General features: G+C 37.7%; 1 protein-coding gene across 1 annotated transcript; it reads left to right on the top strand.

Annotated features, from left to right (window-relative positions):
- The first annotated feature begins 11,735 nt into the window (after positions 1-11,735).
- On the top strand, positions 11,736-17,082 carry LOC122001478. Its single transcript, XM_042556238.1, has 4 exons — positions 11,736-12,061; positions 12,214-12,510; positions 12,603-12,762; positions 16,728-17,082. Exons 1-4 carry the CDS (start codon positions 11,840-11,842, stop codon positions 16,904-16,906), a joined length of 858 nt encoding a protein of 285 aa, XP_042412172.1. The 5' UTR covers positions 11,736-11,839; the 3' UTR covers positions 16,907-17,082.
- Positions 17,083-18,053: the final 971 nt, after the last annotated feature.

Raw genomic sequence — 18,053 nt, 5'->3', positions numbered from 1 at the left:
CAAGTTAGCATCAGATTGAATAATGCCACCATCAATATTTGATACAGTTCTATCTTTATCATCCAGTATGCAGCAAATAATTTAGACCCAACCTTGTAAGGACTTTGACATATGCTTCCTTAATGTATATAATCATTGTCTTTGTTCCCTTGAAGGCCATCACACTTTAGCTGCTTGATAGCCACCTCCTTCTCATGCAAAAGATCTTTTTCCCTGTCAACAATGATCTGCTTTGACCGATGCAAAAGTAAAGAAAAAAAGTAGGAAGAAAGAGGGTGTTCGATTGAATTAGCAATCATGCGTTGCTATTGATTACTTACTTCTTCCGTCAAAGATTTCCACTTGTCTCCTCCAGCTTTAGTAACCTGTTCAGATCAAATTGATGCACTTATTATGGTGGTAAAAAATCGAAGAGAAAAAAAAATCAATTATGGAGTAGAAAGATATGTAGGGGAAAGGAAGAGGAAATCTAATCATTGCGACTGACTTGTTATTAGGGTTCTTTTCCTTGAACGTCGTCCAAAATTCTTCCCTGCCGAGATGATCGAGTGAGCAACGACGTACAAAGAAGGGTAAAGTAAATCGATGAGCCGATAAGAGAGGATCTCACATGAATTCGAAGAAGGCACTCTAAGGCCTCTTGTGCGTGTTGGGATCCTTGCTAGCTTTGGACTTCCTTGGCTTCTTTGCTGCACGTTCCAGTCCCTTCTTCACCAAAAGCCTTTAGAGAGAAGAAAACAAGCATCAAATCCCCCCCCCCCCCTCCCAAAATCACACTTTTTCAACACCGATCGATCTGCTAAGAACATTAAAAGGAGAAATGGAATCTCACTTCGTATTAGCCTTCTTGGGAGTGTCAGTCTTTGATTTCCCCCTCTTCATGGCGAGATCTGCAGCAAAGACAATCAGATCCGCCCAAAAAAGTAAAAAAACACACAAAAATCATAGAAATCATGAGAAATCGTAAACTTTACCTTAAGATTAGGGTTCTACGCCATAGGAGAGGAGTGATCGATGGGATGTAGAGGCAAAAGCAAAGAGGATAAGAAGAGGAGGTGAGGAGGAGCCTGGAAGAAGAGGCAAAAAATTGAAATCGACGGCTCGAGATCAGGTCGGGTAAACTAGGGTGAAACATCAAGGGTTTGCAGTGTGAAGAGAATGTATAAGGAGAGGGAAAGAAAATGTTCGAGAAGACTAAGGGGGAAAACACGGCGCCAAAAGTTTTTGGCAAATAGGGAAAACAAAACACGGTCGAAGAGAAAAATGGCGAGAGAATAAAGTTAAAGACAATGGTTTTAGATAACTGTTGTAAAATGCGTTGTTGATTTAAAATAAAATCGCTCATTGACAACAGTTTTCACAAAACTGTTGTCTTTTGTATTTTATGGGAGCTCAAAGACAACGGTTTTATAAAAAATCGTTGTCTTTTATTAAATTTACAATAGTTTTTTATAAAATCATTGTCGTTGTGGTGTTGTCTTTTAACATTTTTGTTGTAGTACCTATCCGCCCACGGGATCATCCGTGGTAGAGCGTTCTCCCACGGACAGTGACTAGTCATTTACCCTGACTGCCCATGGGACCATCCGTGGTAGAGTGTTCTCCTGCTGTGAGTGTTTGATATATATTTGCTATATATCGATAATGTATTTGTTCGTGCAGGTTTGGATGTATTGTATGTGCTCCTGATTTACTGGTTATACTTGGTTAAGCAAATTAGTGAAGTGCTATGTTATTGATTATACTTGTGCTTAGATGGTGATTATGTTGGGACACCTGTATTGGTTAGTAAGTATTTTACTTGAGATTGTTTCTTGTGATCTCCTATCAGTATATTATTCATGCACTATCTTCTTTTACCCACTGAGTGATTGTGCTCACTACCCTCTATTTTTTCCTTGACTTTCAGGTTAGCAGATAGAGGAGGTGTTATGTCGCTCAGAGGTCCTGGCTGCCAGCCCCACTAGAGTTGGATTTATGTTGAGCTGCTTAGTTTCATTGTTTCCCTTCCTTATATTTATTGTTCCTTTTGTTCTGGATTTTTGAGTGTTTCACATATACATGCATACATACACGTATTGTCATTTGTGACCTGGTATCGTTATATTACATCGATATTTTTATGTTGGCTTGAATTGGTTTAATATCATATTTCCTATATTATCACTAAAGGGTACCGTCCAATTTGGTAGATAAGTATACCCTCGGGGCATGACACGAAGTCGACGACAGCCATCTCCGTCTCCTCACGAAGTCGACAATAACCATCTCCGTCCCCTCCTGAAGTCAACGGTCGCTAGCAGCTTCATCTTCTTCCAGCTTGGTACTTTTCTTTCTCCCTCTCTACCATTCTTCCTCCCCCTCTCACCCCTTCTCCTGCCAATATATATATGTTTCTATAGTTTGATTTGGGCGAAAATAAAACATAAGAAAATGGAACCTGCAACCCCCAAATTTTGATATATATATTTGTGGTAGGGTTTATCATACTTCTATTTAGATAGTTTGTTGTGGGAAATTTAAATATACTGCTGTTGAATTGCTATTGCATTCCTTTTTTTATCCTTTGTTAATAAAAAACTATATAAAATAAATATTTGTAGAGCATTCCTTTAGTAGTTTGCTTGTCATCTGATATTTAGTTTTATAAAAGAAGCACATTGTGTGCTCGTTGGTCATTAATAATTTGGATGTGGATGGTACCTCCTTCATCGAATGACATTAGAGTTTTCTCCTTGTTGTAGGACATCTAAGTTTGTAGTGCTAATTTTTTCTACACTTAAAACATACAATTTGATTTTTTTTTTATCTCATTCTAAATACTGTTATCTAATTTGGGACTCTGATGGGATTCTCTTAATTAGCTTTAGTATAGGATATTGTTACACATTTTATGAATAGATGGTAAATCAAGTTTTTGACATACAATATTATACATTATTTATCTTTTTTTGTTTGAAAAATATGATGTGCCATAAAATTTAGGTATTTAATGTAAGTTGTAGCTACTTTGAGTGAAGTTTGTCAAATTATTCATAAAATTGTATGATTTCCCATTACTTATGTAAACTGCTATTGTTTAGCTTAATTTTGTCGAATTTTACTTTTTAGGTTGCTATTGAATGACATCATCAAGTAATAGTAATATCGACCATACCAAATTTGAAACTGTATGATGCAGGGACTGCGAACTAAGAGCATTGATGCTAGTCTCTAGATCAATCAAGAACCCAGGAAGACTATATTATGGATGTAAGCAGCATGTATGGTTAAAGTGGGTGAAGTCTGATACTGGACTAAATGAAGACACCAGTAATATACATTTTAGGATGTTGCCAAGAGTGTAGTCAAGGGTAGAAAGTGAACACATTGCTTATCCTGGACATAATATGAAAAATTAGAATGTACCGCCTATGATCTCGATATTAGTGATAGTGAACTTAATTCTTTTGGTTGTATACTTGTTTTGTTTGTTAGTTGGTTTGGTTAAGTAGTGCTAGTGTTGTAATGTCATAAAGAAATGTAATTATAGATGATGTCGACATTTGATTTTTTTATTTATTTATGGATGGATATTAGTCTTGTATCATTAGTATTTTTATCTCATATATACTTTGTCGTTAAATTTTATATTCAATTTTAGATAGATGTATTCATGTCTCATTGGTGCATCATATACAAACTTACAAACCTTTTAAATTATGAAAAGTTAATCATGTTTATGGATTATGAACTTTATGGCAATGTTTCATGTAACAAAATATCATAACCTTGCAAGTTTTTGGATCCAAACTACCTTTGTTTGCAATTAAATCAATAACTCCAAAGTATCCACCCTTTGCTTTTCGTGTCCACCTTTTCAATATATACTCACTTGGGATCTTCATGATATTTTTCATCATAAATATTTTCAAAATATGAGAACACAAAATCCTAGTAAAATCATATTTTCTATAGCTACACTCAATTTTTTGACTCGATGAATCAAATGTAACTATATGATGATAACTCTTTTTGTGAGAAGTAATTTTGTATTTTGTATGTGATTCAATATCCTCACAAAATTCTACACTAGAATCATGAGATTTGTACCACTCTTGTTTAAAACACTTGCATGCCTCAGGAGTATAAATACAACTTACACGCTTTAAAATTTTAATTGGATACACTAAACATGGAACACTTGTATTTGATCTAAAATCTGCTTTTAACTCCTCATATCTCATCAAGCAATCTTTGAAAGTGATTGAAAAAGTCTAAAAACTTGTGTTAATACGTAACATACCTTTTCACAATACTATTCATGCTCTCACTTATTTGGGTTGTAGTAATATCCACACAAAACATTTGTCGTTCATATACTAAAGCTCATTTTTCCTTTATGCAAAACAAAAGTCTCAACCAATCGTTGTCTTCAAGTGCATACTTGGTCAACATTATTTTCCAAGTTGAACTAAAATCTTTCTCTTCATCAAAATCATATATACATGAGAAAAAATCTTTAGTAAACTCTTTGAAATTAAAAAAAAAACTCCACTCAAATGTATTGCGACATTTTGATAAATGTGTCAAATACACAAATGATGATGTGTTTCAGACCATTTGGAAGCTAAAGCCTTTGCTATTGTTGTATCTTGATCTGTAAGAATAGTTGTTGATTTTTTCTCACACATAGCTTTCGTAAATGTATCAAACAACCACTCAAACAACAAAGAGGTTTCATTATATAATAAAATTGCACAAAAAATTATGGATTGCTTATGATGATTAACACCTACAAACAACGCAATTGGACGACCTTCATTGTTTTTCCTGTAGGTTGTATCAAAGCAAACAACATCTCCAAAATTATCATAATCAGTTCTCATTTAGCATCATACCAAAAAATATTAGTTATTAAATCATCTTCATCAACTTGAATAATATAAAAAAAAAATTAGGATCATCAAACTGTATTTTTTGCAAATAATCTAATACACCTCCTATATCACCAACTCTCATATATGTTGTTCTTTTGGATCGCAAGTAATTTTTGTAATCAGGAATAAAACCTAAATTCTCCCTCCCATATACTTGTTCTTTTGGGGGGATTCCCACATCACTTACCATCTCAATCTATATCGTTGTAAAAGAAAATATATTCCTATGACATCTATAGAAGTGAGTTTTGTTTGAACTTGAAAGATAATGATTATGCTCTTTGACAAATTGTTCCACCTTAAAGTTATCATTTTTTCGACAACTAACCTTCATTTTAGCCTCATAATCAAACCTTGTTTCAGAACGACTTGATTTCACATAAATATCTCATTTGTCCTTCCCCTTTTACCTTGCGCACTACAATAAAAAAATCCTATCAACTAATTTACCCGATTTATCATTGTGGCTTTTATTCTTTTTGCCAAATCCAACTTGTTTAGCATATTTCAAATAAAAATATTCATAGGCATCCTCTTCTATCTTAAATTCTATACCCATTTTTGGCATCAATTCTTTTGTGATAGATGAGTCAGAACTTATCAATAATATGGTAGAGTCGATACCCTCATCAATAACATCAAACTCATTTGTTCTACATGTTGGAACCCAAGATTGTTTTGGTGTGATCAACAAGTTAAGTTAGGTCCTATGTGTTTCTAACCTTGTGTCTAAGTGTGCAGAAGCTTAGGAGCACAGGTAGTCAAGTGGAAGACGTAGCTAGCGAGAAGGACAGCACGCGGTGCGTCCGAGGGACGAGGAGCTGCGGAAGAGTACACCGGCAGATGAGAAGGAAGCGTGCGGTGGTTCCGAGGGACGAAAACTGGATCGGAAGACTGCTCGAGGAGCAAAAGACACAGCTAGCGAGAAGGACGGCACGCGGTGCGTCCGAGGGACGAAGACTGCGGATGAGTATGCTGGCAGACGAGAAGGAAACACGCGGCGATTCTGAGGGACGAGAAGCCGGAGGGAAGTCCGCTCAAGAAAACCGGAAGTTGGGTTCGGGTGAACCCTTTTCCGAATGACAAAGATCACCCAAACAAGTGGATCCGGAGTAGAAGAACCGGACCGAGGCGGGACTGAACCGGAGAAGAGGTTCCGGATGAAAAAGTCAACTTCTGTTGACTTTGGGCTCCGGGGCGCCCGGAATGCTTCCGAGCGCCCGGACCTTGAATGTTGACCAGATCGAGATTTATCTCGATCTGAACATTGGGGGATAAAATTTATCCCCCCAGGACGCCCGGAACCCTTCCAGGCGCCCCGACCAAGGCTATAAATATAGTCTTGGTCCAGAAGCTTTTCAATCAGTTCAGAAATTATAACAACGCTTGTGTGCTTCCACTGTTTAGATTAGCTTCTTTCTTTCTGTGCCTACATTGCTGTAAAAGAGGCTTCTCCTCTTGAAGGAGATAGTAGTGCGATCATTTTTCTTGGATTAATAACCTCCCCGGTTGTAACCAAGTAAACATCTGGTGCCTCGTCTTTTTCTGTTTTTGATTTATTGCTTTTCTATTTTATCTGTAAGTGTTAGTTTAAAATTCGAGAAGGGTGTTTTTTGTTTTTATTTTTACAGGGCTATTCAACCCCCCTTTCTAGCCGGCTGCACCGGTCCTACAAGTGGTATCAAAGCCGAGGTGCTTCAGGAGGACTAACCACCGAACGAAGCAACAAGATGGTTGGACCAAGCATCCACCCACCGAAATACGAAGGGGACTTTGCCACCTGAAAAAAATTGATGCAGGTATTTTTTTACAATAGATTTTGAATTAGTTTTAACAATGGAATCTGGCTTTGTAGCTCTGGAAGGTAAGGAAAAATGTCAATGGACAAAAAAGGAGCAGGCTGAATACGTGGCGAATGGCAAAGTAGAATACCATCCGCTAAGCATTCTTCCACCTCAAGAAGTCAACAGGATCGGGCACTACGACTCGGCAAAGGAACTTTGGGAGAAGTTCCTCGAGTTACACAAAGGGACGTCCGAAGCCAAGCTCGCCAGAAGAGATCTACTTCGCAATCAGCTCACCAGCCTGCGACTTGGGGAAGACGAGACAGTCGCGCATCTACACTCGAGAATAAAAGAAATTATTACCAGACTTTCAAATCTCAGAGAAAAGGTAAGTAACCGAGATTCGCTCAGGTACGCACTGAATTCCTTTCCTAGAAATACCAAATGGGCATCATTAGTAGATACCTTTTACATTTCTAAAGATTTAGAAAAAATTTTGTTAGAAGAATTCTTTTCAACATTTGAAGTGCATGAGTCAAGATGTACAGGAATGAAGGAGCCCAAGAACAATGTCGCCCTCAAAACTTCGAGAGACGAACCAGAGTCGGAATCTTCTCTCGACGACGAGGAAATGGTAATGATGGTAAGAAGATTCAAGAAACTTTGTAAATTCAGATCTACTAACCATCCGCAGGGGAAGAAGAAAAGGACGATCCGCTACTACCACTGCGACGAAGAAGGGCACGTCAAGGACAACTGCCCCAAGCTGAAGAACAAGGACAAGGAGAAGGGTAAGAAGCCTATCCAAAAGTGAAATGCCCTAAAGATGACGTGAGACGATACGTCATCGGAGTCGGAAGTCGAGGCATTCTCTGGACTTGCTCTAATGGAAAGTCATCAAGACAACGACTGCGAGTCAAGCTCTTCTGAAATGAGCATCGAGGGCATTGATGAAGGGGGAGCCACGTCGGAAGCAAGCAGCAGTTCAGGGGGAGAAACAGACAACGAGCTCGACAAGGTAAGTCAGGTACGTTCTCTTCCTCCCGATAAACTTTTTAAGTTTGTTAAGTTATTAACTAAAGACCGCTGTAAATTAGAAAAGGAAATCAAAAATTTAAAAATAATTTTAGCTAAATCCTGTCCTTTAGAAGAATTAGATAAATCAAAATTGGGAAATGAAAAATTACAATTAGAAAATCAAAATTTGAAAATTCAAATAGACAACTTGAAAAAATATACATGTTCACCTAAAACCAATTTTAGAAGATTTAATAATTTAAATTAGTACTTTAAATATCACCAGGGACAAATTAGGAATATCTCTAGAAAATATGTCCCTAAGAAATTTTTAATCAATCTAGTAGGCTGGAACCTTTATTGGGTTCCTAAATCTTGCTTAGTTTAAATATTAATAAAAATTAGCACTTTCAGTGAGAAAATTAAATAATGAATTTCTCTATGAGGCTTTGACTAAGGAAGTGGTTGTTGCTCCAATAACCAAGAAGGCCTAGTGTCTCGCCATGACCTGGAAGCCAAAATATTGAAATAAATATTTAATTAACTTTCTGTCAAATCATTAAAATTAGAATTAATTAATGCTTTTAAAGTTTTTCAAACATTTTTTTCAAAAATATTTTTATGATTAAAAAAATACTTTTACGTAAAATTTTAACTTAGAAAATCTTACTTAGAAAAATCTTAAGTTAGAATTTTTTTATAATTTTTTCAAAGACTTAAATTTAAAAAAAATTACTTAGAAATATTTTTTTTAATTTTTTTTCTTCTTTGGAAAAATTCTTTACTATACTTAGAAAAATTTTCAGAAGATATTTTTTTTTTACCTAAGTTAAAAGCTGTTTGAAATTGAAAATTTCTGCTTAAGTTTTTTAGGATTTTTTTTTTCACTTAGAAAATTTTCTTAAAATTTTACTTAAAATTTTCAGAGACTATTTATTATTGCCATTTTTTTTAAAAAAGATCTCAAATTTTTTAAGTTTTAACCCTTAGATTTTTTCTTGAAATCCCATTTTTTTGTGATCAAAGGGGGAGAAGGAAAAGTATAAGTCTAGGGGGAGGTAGACCAAAATTTAACTTGTTTTATTTTTTGCACTTAAATTACAAATTTAGTTAAGTTTATTTTATGTCTATTTTTACCCTAGTTTAACTTGGGTTGCTTACAACAAAAAGGGAGAGATTGTTGGAACCCCAAGGTTGTTTTGATGTGATCAACAAGTTAAGTTAGGTCCTGTGTGTTTCTAACCTTGTGTCTAAGTGTGCAGGAGCTTAGGAGCACAGGTAATCGAGTGGAAGACGCAGCTAGCGAGAAGGACAGCACGCGGTGCGTCCGAGGGACGAGGAGCTGCGGAAGAGTACACCGGCAGACGAGAAGGAAGCGTGCGGTGGTTCCGAGGGACGAAAGCTGGAGCGGAAGACTGCTCGAGGAGCAAGAGACGCAGCTAGCGAGAAGGACGGCACGCGGTGCGTCCGAGCGACGAAGATTGCGGATGAGTGCGCCGGCAGACGAGAAAGAAACACGCGGCGATTCCGATGGACGAGAAGCCGGAGGGAAGCACGCTCGAGAAGACCGGAAGTTAGGTTCGGGTGTGCCCTTTTCCGAATGACAAAGATCACCCAAGCAAGCGGATCCGGAGTAGAAGAACCGGACCGAGGCGGGACTGAACCGGAGAAGAGGTTCCAGACAAAAAAGTCAACTTCTGTTGACTTTGGACTCCGGGGCGCCCGAAATCATTCGGGGCGCCTGGAGAAGTCCGGGGCGCCCGGAATGCTTCCGAGCGCCCAGACCTTGAATGTTGACCAGATCGAGATTTATCTCGATCTGAACGTTGGGGGATAAAATTTATCCCCCCAGGGCGCCCGGAACCCTTTCAGGCGCCCCGACCAAGGCTATAAATATAGCCTTGGTCCAGAAGCTTTTCAATCAGTTCAGAAATTGTAACAACGCTTGTGCGCTTCCACTGTTTAAATTAGCTTCTTTCTTTCTGTGCCTACATTATTGTAAAAGAGGCTTCTCCGCCTGAAGAAGATAGTAGTGCGATCATTTTCCTTGGATTAACAACCTTCCCGGTTGTAACCAAGTAAACATCTGGTGTCTCGTCTTTTTCTGTTTTTGATTTATTGCTTTTCTATTTTATCTACAAGTGTTAGTTTAAAGTTTGAGAAGGGTGTTTTTGTTTTTATTTTTATAGGGCTATTCAACCCCCCTTCTAGCCGGCCGCACCGGTCCTACACTACAGTCTTCGTTTGCATCAAAATTTAACCTACGATAACTCATAGATTCAACCAACGACGACTCCATGATAATTACCTTGATCTTGAAAAAAAACAATCAAGAAATGCAAATTTTAAAAATTGGGGAATGAGCTAGGGTATTGATATTATATCTTTTATTTTTTTTATTTTTGAAAAAAAAAACAACAAAACTATTACACCTCACATATATGATGTAATTATAACAATTATCACATGTTTCAGTATAGTTAGAAAAGAAGATATAATTTTTTATTAACAAAGGAATGAGTAGCAACCCAACAACAGTATATTCAAATTTCCCACAACAAACTATATAAACAAAAGTATGATAAACCATACAGGATTGTAGGTTCCATTTTCTTATGCTTTATTTTCACCCAAATCAAACTGTAGAAACATATAGATATTGGCTGGAGAAGGGGGGAGAGGGAGGAGGAAGAATGGTAGAGGGGGAGGAAGAAAAGTACCAAGTTGGACAAAGATGAAGCTACTGATGACCGTCGACTTCAGGAGGGGACGGAGATGACTGTCGTCAACTTCGGGAAGGGATGGAGATGGCGTTGACGGCGACCGTTGACAGCGGAAGCAAAGGGGTTCGGCTGGAGTTCAGGTTAGGGCACAAAGAAAGCTTTCGGGAGAAGAAGGATTCAGCGAGTGGGTTTTGGCATAGAAAGCACGTGTTTTGCACGCAAAACATTGTTCATGTCTTTGTCGTTTTCTGATTGGGACACGAGAACAAATATAATTTCAAGACAGAGGATCCGAATTGGATTATGACCTTAGCATTTGTTTGACCTTTCTTTTGCACCATCAACACTCTAATGTCCTTTCCTCCTCATTCATAAGAATCATGAAACTCTTTTTGACCGCGGACCATATTTCTATATCCATCATTAAATAACACTCCATTTTATTCCATCAATACGAAAAGTTTGAACCATCAAAAAGTGAATGTCGAGTTGTGCTATAACCCTCTTGCATATAGCCATCGAGCAAATTGCTTTATCAATTGTTAGACCTCTAAAGTGACTTGTCTTGATACTACTTATAGAATCAATTTTGATGTTAGAGAAGGGTGAATACCACAAAAATTTGGTATGATTAATTAGACGCAATATTGAAAATACACACACATATACAAACTGTACTCCACTAAACAAGAACATAACAGAAGAACATAACACAATCACAAAACACTAGTTTTTAATGTGATTCATAGCCCCAAGGCTGATGCCTGATAGTAACAGTCCTAAAGTTCTCACCAAATATTCATTAGTTTTCTCCTTTCAGACCTTACCTAAAGTTGGAGATCAAACCTCTTATAGCATAATTTCTAATAGTCTTTATAAGAATACATATATAAAGCACAAAGACCGATAATAATACAAATCACCACGATAATAATAAGCAATGCTTTACAGTGATTTAAATGGCAACACGATCTTGATCCCTTGTTTCGGATCTTACTTTTCCTAGCATCTAGCCTTCCTTATCGGATGTAACTTCATCGTCAAGATCCTTCTTGGATTTTACCAGCCTAACATCCAATATTCATTTCCTATAAAGACTTTTATTTACTTGTAAGTAATTGCATATTAAAAAGTTAAACAAACAACTGTATGGGAAGGTATTTCGTAAAAAATCGACTTTTGGTGGATTTGATAATTTTATGACGTTGTGAATCACCTTTTGCAAAAGGGCGAGGGTGGAAAGCAGTAGAGAGATGATGAACCATCGAGAAACACTTTCAATCTCGAATCGATTTACACGTGGCCGACTAAATCCCATAGGTCCTCTATCTCTCCCGTCATCCTCACTCACGGAGGCGAATCCCAGCCATCCGCTTCGTCTCTCTCCCTCACTCCGATGGCCGCCTCCGCTAGCCTCCGCCTTCTCAACCTTCTCCCCGGCCCCAAACCATCCTCTGAACGTAAGCAATCCCCCAAGCTATCTCTTCACGATCGAGGCCGACTTTCTACCACTGCCCCTGCCCCCTTGCTGCTCTCCTTCGTCCAGTCTGTTCCCCTCCCCACCACCATTGCTGCCGGCGCGTTCGCCTTCTCCTTGCCATTCTTCCTCGACCCTCAGGTACTGACCAAAACCCTACTCCCTCTCTCTCTCTCTCTCTCTCTCTCTCTCTCTCTCTCTCTCTCTTCTTCCCTTTGAGGTAGCTCACGCTCACGCTCATGCTCACGCTCACGCCTACCGCCTACCCTCAACTTTGACTGTGATCCTGCAAGGATGCTTTGGCCGTGGAAGGGCAGTTCGGGATCCTTGAAGGGAGAAGCTTCGCTGTGATCCACCCCATCGCCATGGGCGGCCTCTTCTTCTACACTCTCTGGGCGGGCTACCTGGGCTGGCAATGGCGCCGCGTCCGGACCATCCAGGACGAGATCAACGAGCTGAAGAAGCAGGTTGCGCCCGCTGCCGCTCCCACACCCGTCCCCGCTGGAGCCGACAGCGGAGCTCCACGGCCGCCGCCATTGGCAGCTCCTGCTCCCTCGCCTGTTGAATCAAAGATTCAACAACTTACTGAGGTTGGAGGATTTCGATTAATTCCTTGTTAGATTCAGATTTCAGATGGATGAATCCAGTTATGATTCACTGGGACATGGATTGATTGAATTAGGAAAGGAAAGCGTTGTTGAAGGGTTCGTATAGGGATCGGCACTTCAATGCGGGCTCCATACTGTTGGGTTTCGGGGTGTTGGAGGCCGTGGCAGGTTGCCTTAACACCTGGTTCCGGACTGGCAAGCTCTTCCCAGGACCTCATTTGTTTTCTGGTGCAGGTAATTCTCACCTGGTTACTTGTCGAATCTTAGTTAAATTGCACTCACCTACGCATTTTAATTTCCTACTGCAATTTCTCACTTCATTTTTTGCTTCCAAATTCTATGTCTCACTTTGGTAAATCATCTCCTTTAGTAATAATTTAACTGAACATTGTATTTATTGGTTAAGTTCTATGATTCATCTGCTTATGTTGAATAACTTGACAATGCCAGGACATTTTTTAGTTCCCTTGCTACTGTTGTTTTTAGGATAAAAGTAGAGAGAGAAAGAATCTTTGAGGAATGGAAATAAACTAGAGAAACGGTTATCATTCATAATCAAACCTCACATATTTGTAGGAGTTTAGAGATACAAAATACATGGCCACATTCAGAGCATAAATTCGTATCATTTTCTCTACTTCATGACCCTTAGTGATAGGAATGTCACATTGTTTTCTCTACTTCGTGACTCTTGAGTGGTAGAGCATTTTAGTAGGAATTGACTAGCTAGGTAGAGAAAAGGAAAAAATCAAATTTATGTTTACTCAACAACACCTCTTAAACTTATTTATTGGCCATCCTTCATTCAAGAGTTGTCTAGAGCTTAATTAGGAGATTGTATCTGAGTAGTTTGGTGAATATATCAACTATTTTATCTTGTGTTTATTGGATTGAGAATGTGATTAGGGGGTTGAATAGTCCGTCACTTTTTTTTTTCATTTGTTTGTCTGCAATTGAGTTAGTGCACAGTGGAAAACATAAATAAAAAACTCCAAAAATACAAACACAAGCGAGAAAACAATTTGTGTGGTTTAGCAACCCTTGTCTCTTTCTTCACGACATATGATCTATCAGTGGATAACTCTTGAAAAGCCTCTATATTTTCTTCTTCTCGGATACCATCCAGAGGTGATGAAATCTGTTACAAATCTAATCTTACAACAACAAAAGCATACAAATTAAAACAAATCACTTTGATTGCTCAAATGGGCTTAGGGATGTGACAACACTCAAGAACTAGGTACCAAAATTTCCAATTAAAGCTTTTTTATAGAGCTCTTGTTGGTTGATAGAATTTGCCAGACCAGCTGATTGGTAACTTACCCTAATAGATCCTTTGTTTGTTGACTGAACGAGCATATAGTTGATTGCCTTAACCCACAATGATTACTTGACTAATCCTCTATCTAGTCGACTGTTGTAGCATTTGTGTTTATTAAATCGAGTGATCTTTAGTTGATTAGTGTTCCCTTAATTGATTACCTAATCAACTTACCCTCGAACATACCCTTGAAAAGAAATATTCTATTTGTTTGTCGGCATTCTAAGCTTCGACTTAGTCATCAATTGATTGAATTCAGTCATCATTAAATTAAAACTTTGACTCCAGCCATTCTAAGGCTAAGTCATCATCGTGACAAGAGATTCATGTCTCTGGAACTTCCTCATTTACCTATTATAAGTCAACCTTAACTTTCTAGGACTTCCAATGCCTAGAGATTGCATATTTTGGACTTCGTCCTTTGCCTAGCTTTAGGTCAACCTTTATCCACTAGAAGTTCCACTTGCCCAACCTCAAGATCATCCTTGGACATAAGGACTTCCACTTACCAACGTCAAGTCAAGCTTGACCTGCCAAGATTTTTCATGTGCCTAGAGGCCACTCCTTTAGGACTTCCACTTGCTTGGGATTCTAACAATCAGGACTTCATCTGTTTGACATTCAATCAACCTTAACCTATCAGGACTCCACTGTCAAATATCCAATCACTCTTAACGAGTTCATAATTTGTCAAACATCCAATTCAGCTTGGCCTTGACTTCCATCACACACCAAACATTAGTTCAACCTTGATTTGCTTGAACTTTTATTACTTGCCAAACATTTAGTCCACCTTAACATTTTTCGATTTTTATCACTTGTCAAACATATGGTCAATTATTGTTATTATTTTTATACAAATAAAAAATATTTTACATAGAATTTAGGATCATTTTCGCAAAAAGATGGAAGGGATTGAGGAATTTAGATAGATATAATTAATAGTTGAATGAGTATTTAATGTTCTTTGTGAATCTGGGTACTAAAATTTAAAGGGAAATTGATGGAAACAAGTGACAAACTCCATTTAAAGTTTATAAACGCATAAATAAAGATTTTAAAGCTTAACTATTAATTTGGCATGTCTTGGAAGATAGATAAATCTACTTGGGAAATGATATAGAGTTCTTTAATTCCAAAGGGTTTGAAGTCAAAAGTCAAAAGACATCATTATCAATGATTCCAATATGCTTTAACTTCCCATGCTTGGAAATTTGTAGCATCTTTATGAGTTTTTTATGTTTCTTATGTGTCTTTGATGAGTCCTTTGTGTTTTCGATGAGAACATTAGAGAAAAAAATTAGAGTTACGTCTTTTGAGGAATAACTCAAAGAGACCTTTAAATGCTCCAAGAGGAATACTAGAGAAAAGACTTGATTAGCAACTATAAAACGAGAAAAAATTATTTAAATATAAATGATAATATAGTAGAGGAGAAAGCTCACTAGAGTAGGAGAATCCATATAGTTGAGTTCACTTGGTGGGATAGAGTTTGATTGTTGTTATTGTTGAAAGTCTTTATCTTCAAGCTTCATAATTTTACAAATTTGTTTTATTGCACTTATTTTATATACATTATAAAAGTTTTTGTGAAAAGTTTTTCCTTGAGAAGAAAAAGTTGTCGTGGGTGGGGAGGAATAAGAGATTTTGAACCATGTAAACATTGGAGTTCCTTTATTGCTTTATTTAATTATTGTATTTTATATTTTTGCTATGTTTATTATTTTTTTATCGAGATATTCACCCCTCTCTATTGCAATACTCAATCTTACAATTTTATAGTCCATAGTTGTTCCATGCTATCAATTTCTGATCTCTAATAATAGACCATGAGCCAACCATTTTGGTCATGCCAAGTCAAGCTTCATGAACTTTGTATGCACTCCACGAAGTTCCTGCATGACTTTATACACACTTAGATACATAGATAAAACTAACTTAAACCCTTTGTCTAATATATTAAAACATTCTGATTGAACACAATCACTTAGTGTTTGATTGCACTAACACTAGTGTTAACATTGCGGGCGGGAATTGAAATGCCTCGCTGTGCTTGTTGGATTCGCATGGCAATTTCTTCTCATTATTTTTTGATTTAGTGAGTTTCTCACAAGCAAAATAGCATATCACTTCAAATTTAGCAAATCAAAGTGTAGTCAAACAAGATCTTGTAGTCTATAAAATTACAATAAAAATATGATAAAAATAAAATGATTAAAAATGCATAATCTACATAAAATGTTAAAGCACGTTGACTTCAGCAAGTTATTGCTTAAGGCCCTTGTGGGAGTGCGTCGTTGGCTTACATGGGCACCCATAGTCACGTCTTGGCACTTGTGGTGGTTCTAAATGGCATGTAAGGTGTGTAAGGTGCCAGAGATAATGAAGTAGAATAGGCTATGGGTTTCAAGATGGTGCGCTTTGAACAACTGTGATCATGGGTGTGCATAGATCTTGCTCACCTTATTTGTGTTCTGATCGACAAATGCAGTGGTGATACAGTCATGCCATGCTGTGAGTTGGAATGGATGGCAAAGCACAAATTCAGGGTGTCGGTGGAATAGGTGGGGTTGCTCGGCTGAATACAGCTAGTATCAGTTTAAAGGAAAGCACATTGTTGGAGTCATCCGAGGTAGCAGCCAGTGTTCTCCAACCCACAATCAATCCATCACCATGCACGTCGGAGGGGGCTGGGTTGAGTGCCAGATTCAAGAGGGAGGCTGAAGAGCCAGATGAGGATAATTTGGGAACTGTCGTCCTGATAAAAAAATAAATAAATAAACAAAAAAAAATTGAAAGGAGAGCCTTATGATTTTGATTATGAAATATTCTGTACATGAGAATCTAATCACTTTTAGATCTTTTCTCACCCTTGCAGGCATCACAGTCCTGTGGGCATTAGCGGCGGCACTTGTGCCAGCGATGCAGAAAGGAAGTGAGACGGCTAAGAACTTGCATATCGCTTTGAACACAGTGAATGTTCTTTTGTTCATATGGCAAATCCCGACTGGTATAGAGATTGTCTACAAGGTGTTCGAGTTCACCAAATGGCCATGAATTGACAACAAATTAATTCTTAAGATTATTCGGGCTCCATCGGCCTGTTTTTATTCAACTGTAAAGATCAGCACTAAGGTTTATTGCAATACTCACATCTTTGTGATTTGCTCCGAATGTGTTCTGGTTATATACTCTTGAGGAAACTAGTACATAAATAAGTTTTCATGCCTTAATATGTATTTACTTCTCTCTTGTTAATGTAGGGATTGTGAAATTTGCTTTAGGATTTAAGAATATCTTCAAAACTTTAAGGGTGTGTTTGGTTCAAGTTATGGTATATAATCTTAATTATAGAGAATGAAACATAACCATTGGTTGTTTGGTTCAATTTAGATAATCTAGTAAAATCTTGTTTGTTTGGAGGTTTTAGTACATAACCTAATGTGATATTTTACTATATTATTTTTGATTTAATAATGATAATATTATATTATTAATAGTGATATATATATATTATGTATTTTAAGAAAATATTATTATGTGATGTAAATTGACTATCCAACTAATATATTTATATTTACAGATTAAAATAAAAATAAAATATTTACAGAAACGGAAGTCGCCGGAAGAGGAGGTACTCGGAGTCCGATGGCAGCACAAGCTCGTCATTTGAGGAGTTTGATTCTAGCCCGAGACCTAAGAAGAAAGCAAGAAAGAACAAGAAAAGGTCTAATAACTTTCATGAATCTGTTTCAGAAATAGTTACCTGAGGCACTCAAGTTCAAGGAATTAGTTGAATCTCAGAAGAAGCCAGCCTTAGACAATGAGCCTATTGGTTGGGCCTGCACCTCTCCCACACGCTGAGGATCATATAAGCTATGGTGGCGCACTGAGGCCTGGTGAAGATGATGCTATTGCCCAGTATGAGCAGCAAGGGAAGTGTATTCCAAGAAGACGAGAAGTCGGCTTGTCAGCTGAGGAGATTCAGAATTTCGAGGACTTTGGTTATGTCATGAGTGGTAGCAGGCACCAGAGGATAAATGTCATCCGCATCAGAAAAGAAAACAAGTTTACAGTGCTGGAGATAAGAGGGCACTTGCAAAGTTCAACTATGAAGAGAAAGCAAAAAAGAGCGTAAGGTGAATAGGTGATGGCTGATTTGCAGAGGCTGGTCGATCATCACATTGGGGTGGACATGGGACCT

Source organism: Zingiber officinale, chromosome 7A (genome assembly GCF_018446385.1).
Source record: "Zingiber officinale cultivar Zhangliang chromosome 7A, Zo_v1.1, whole genome shotgun sequence".
Taxonomy (NCBI): domain Eukaryota; kingdom Viridiplantae; phylum Streptophyta; class Magnoliopsida; order Zingiberales; family Zingiberaceae; genus Zingiber; species Zingiber officinale.
This window is presented reverse-complemented; position numbering and strand designations above follow the sequence as displayed.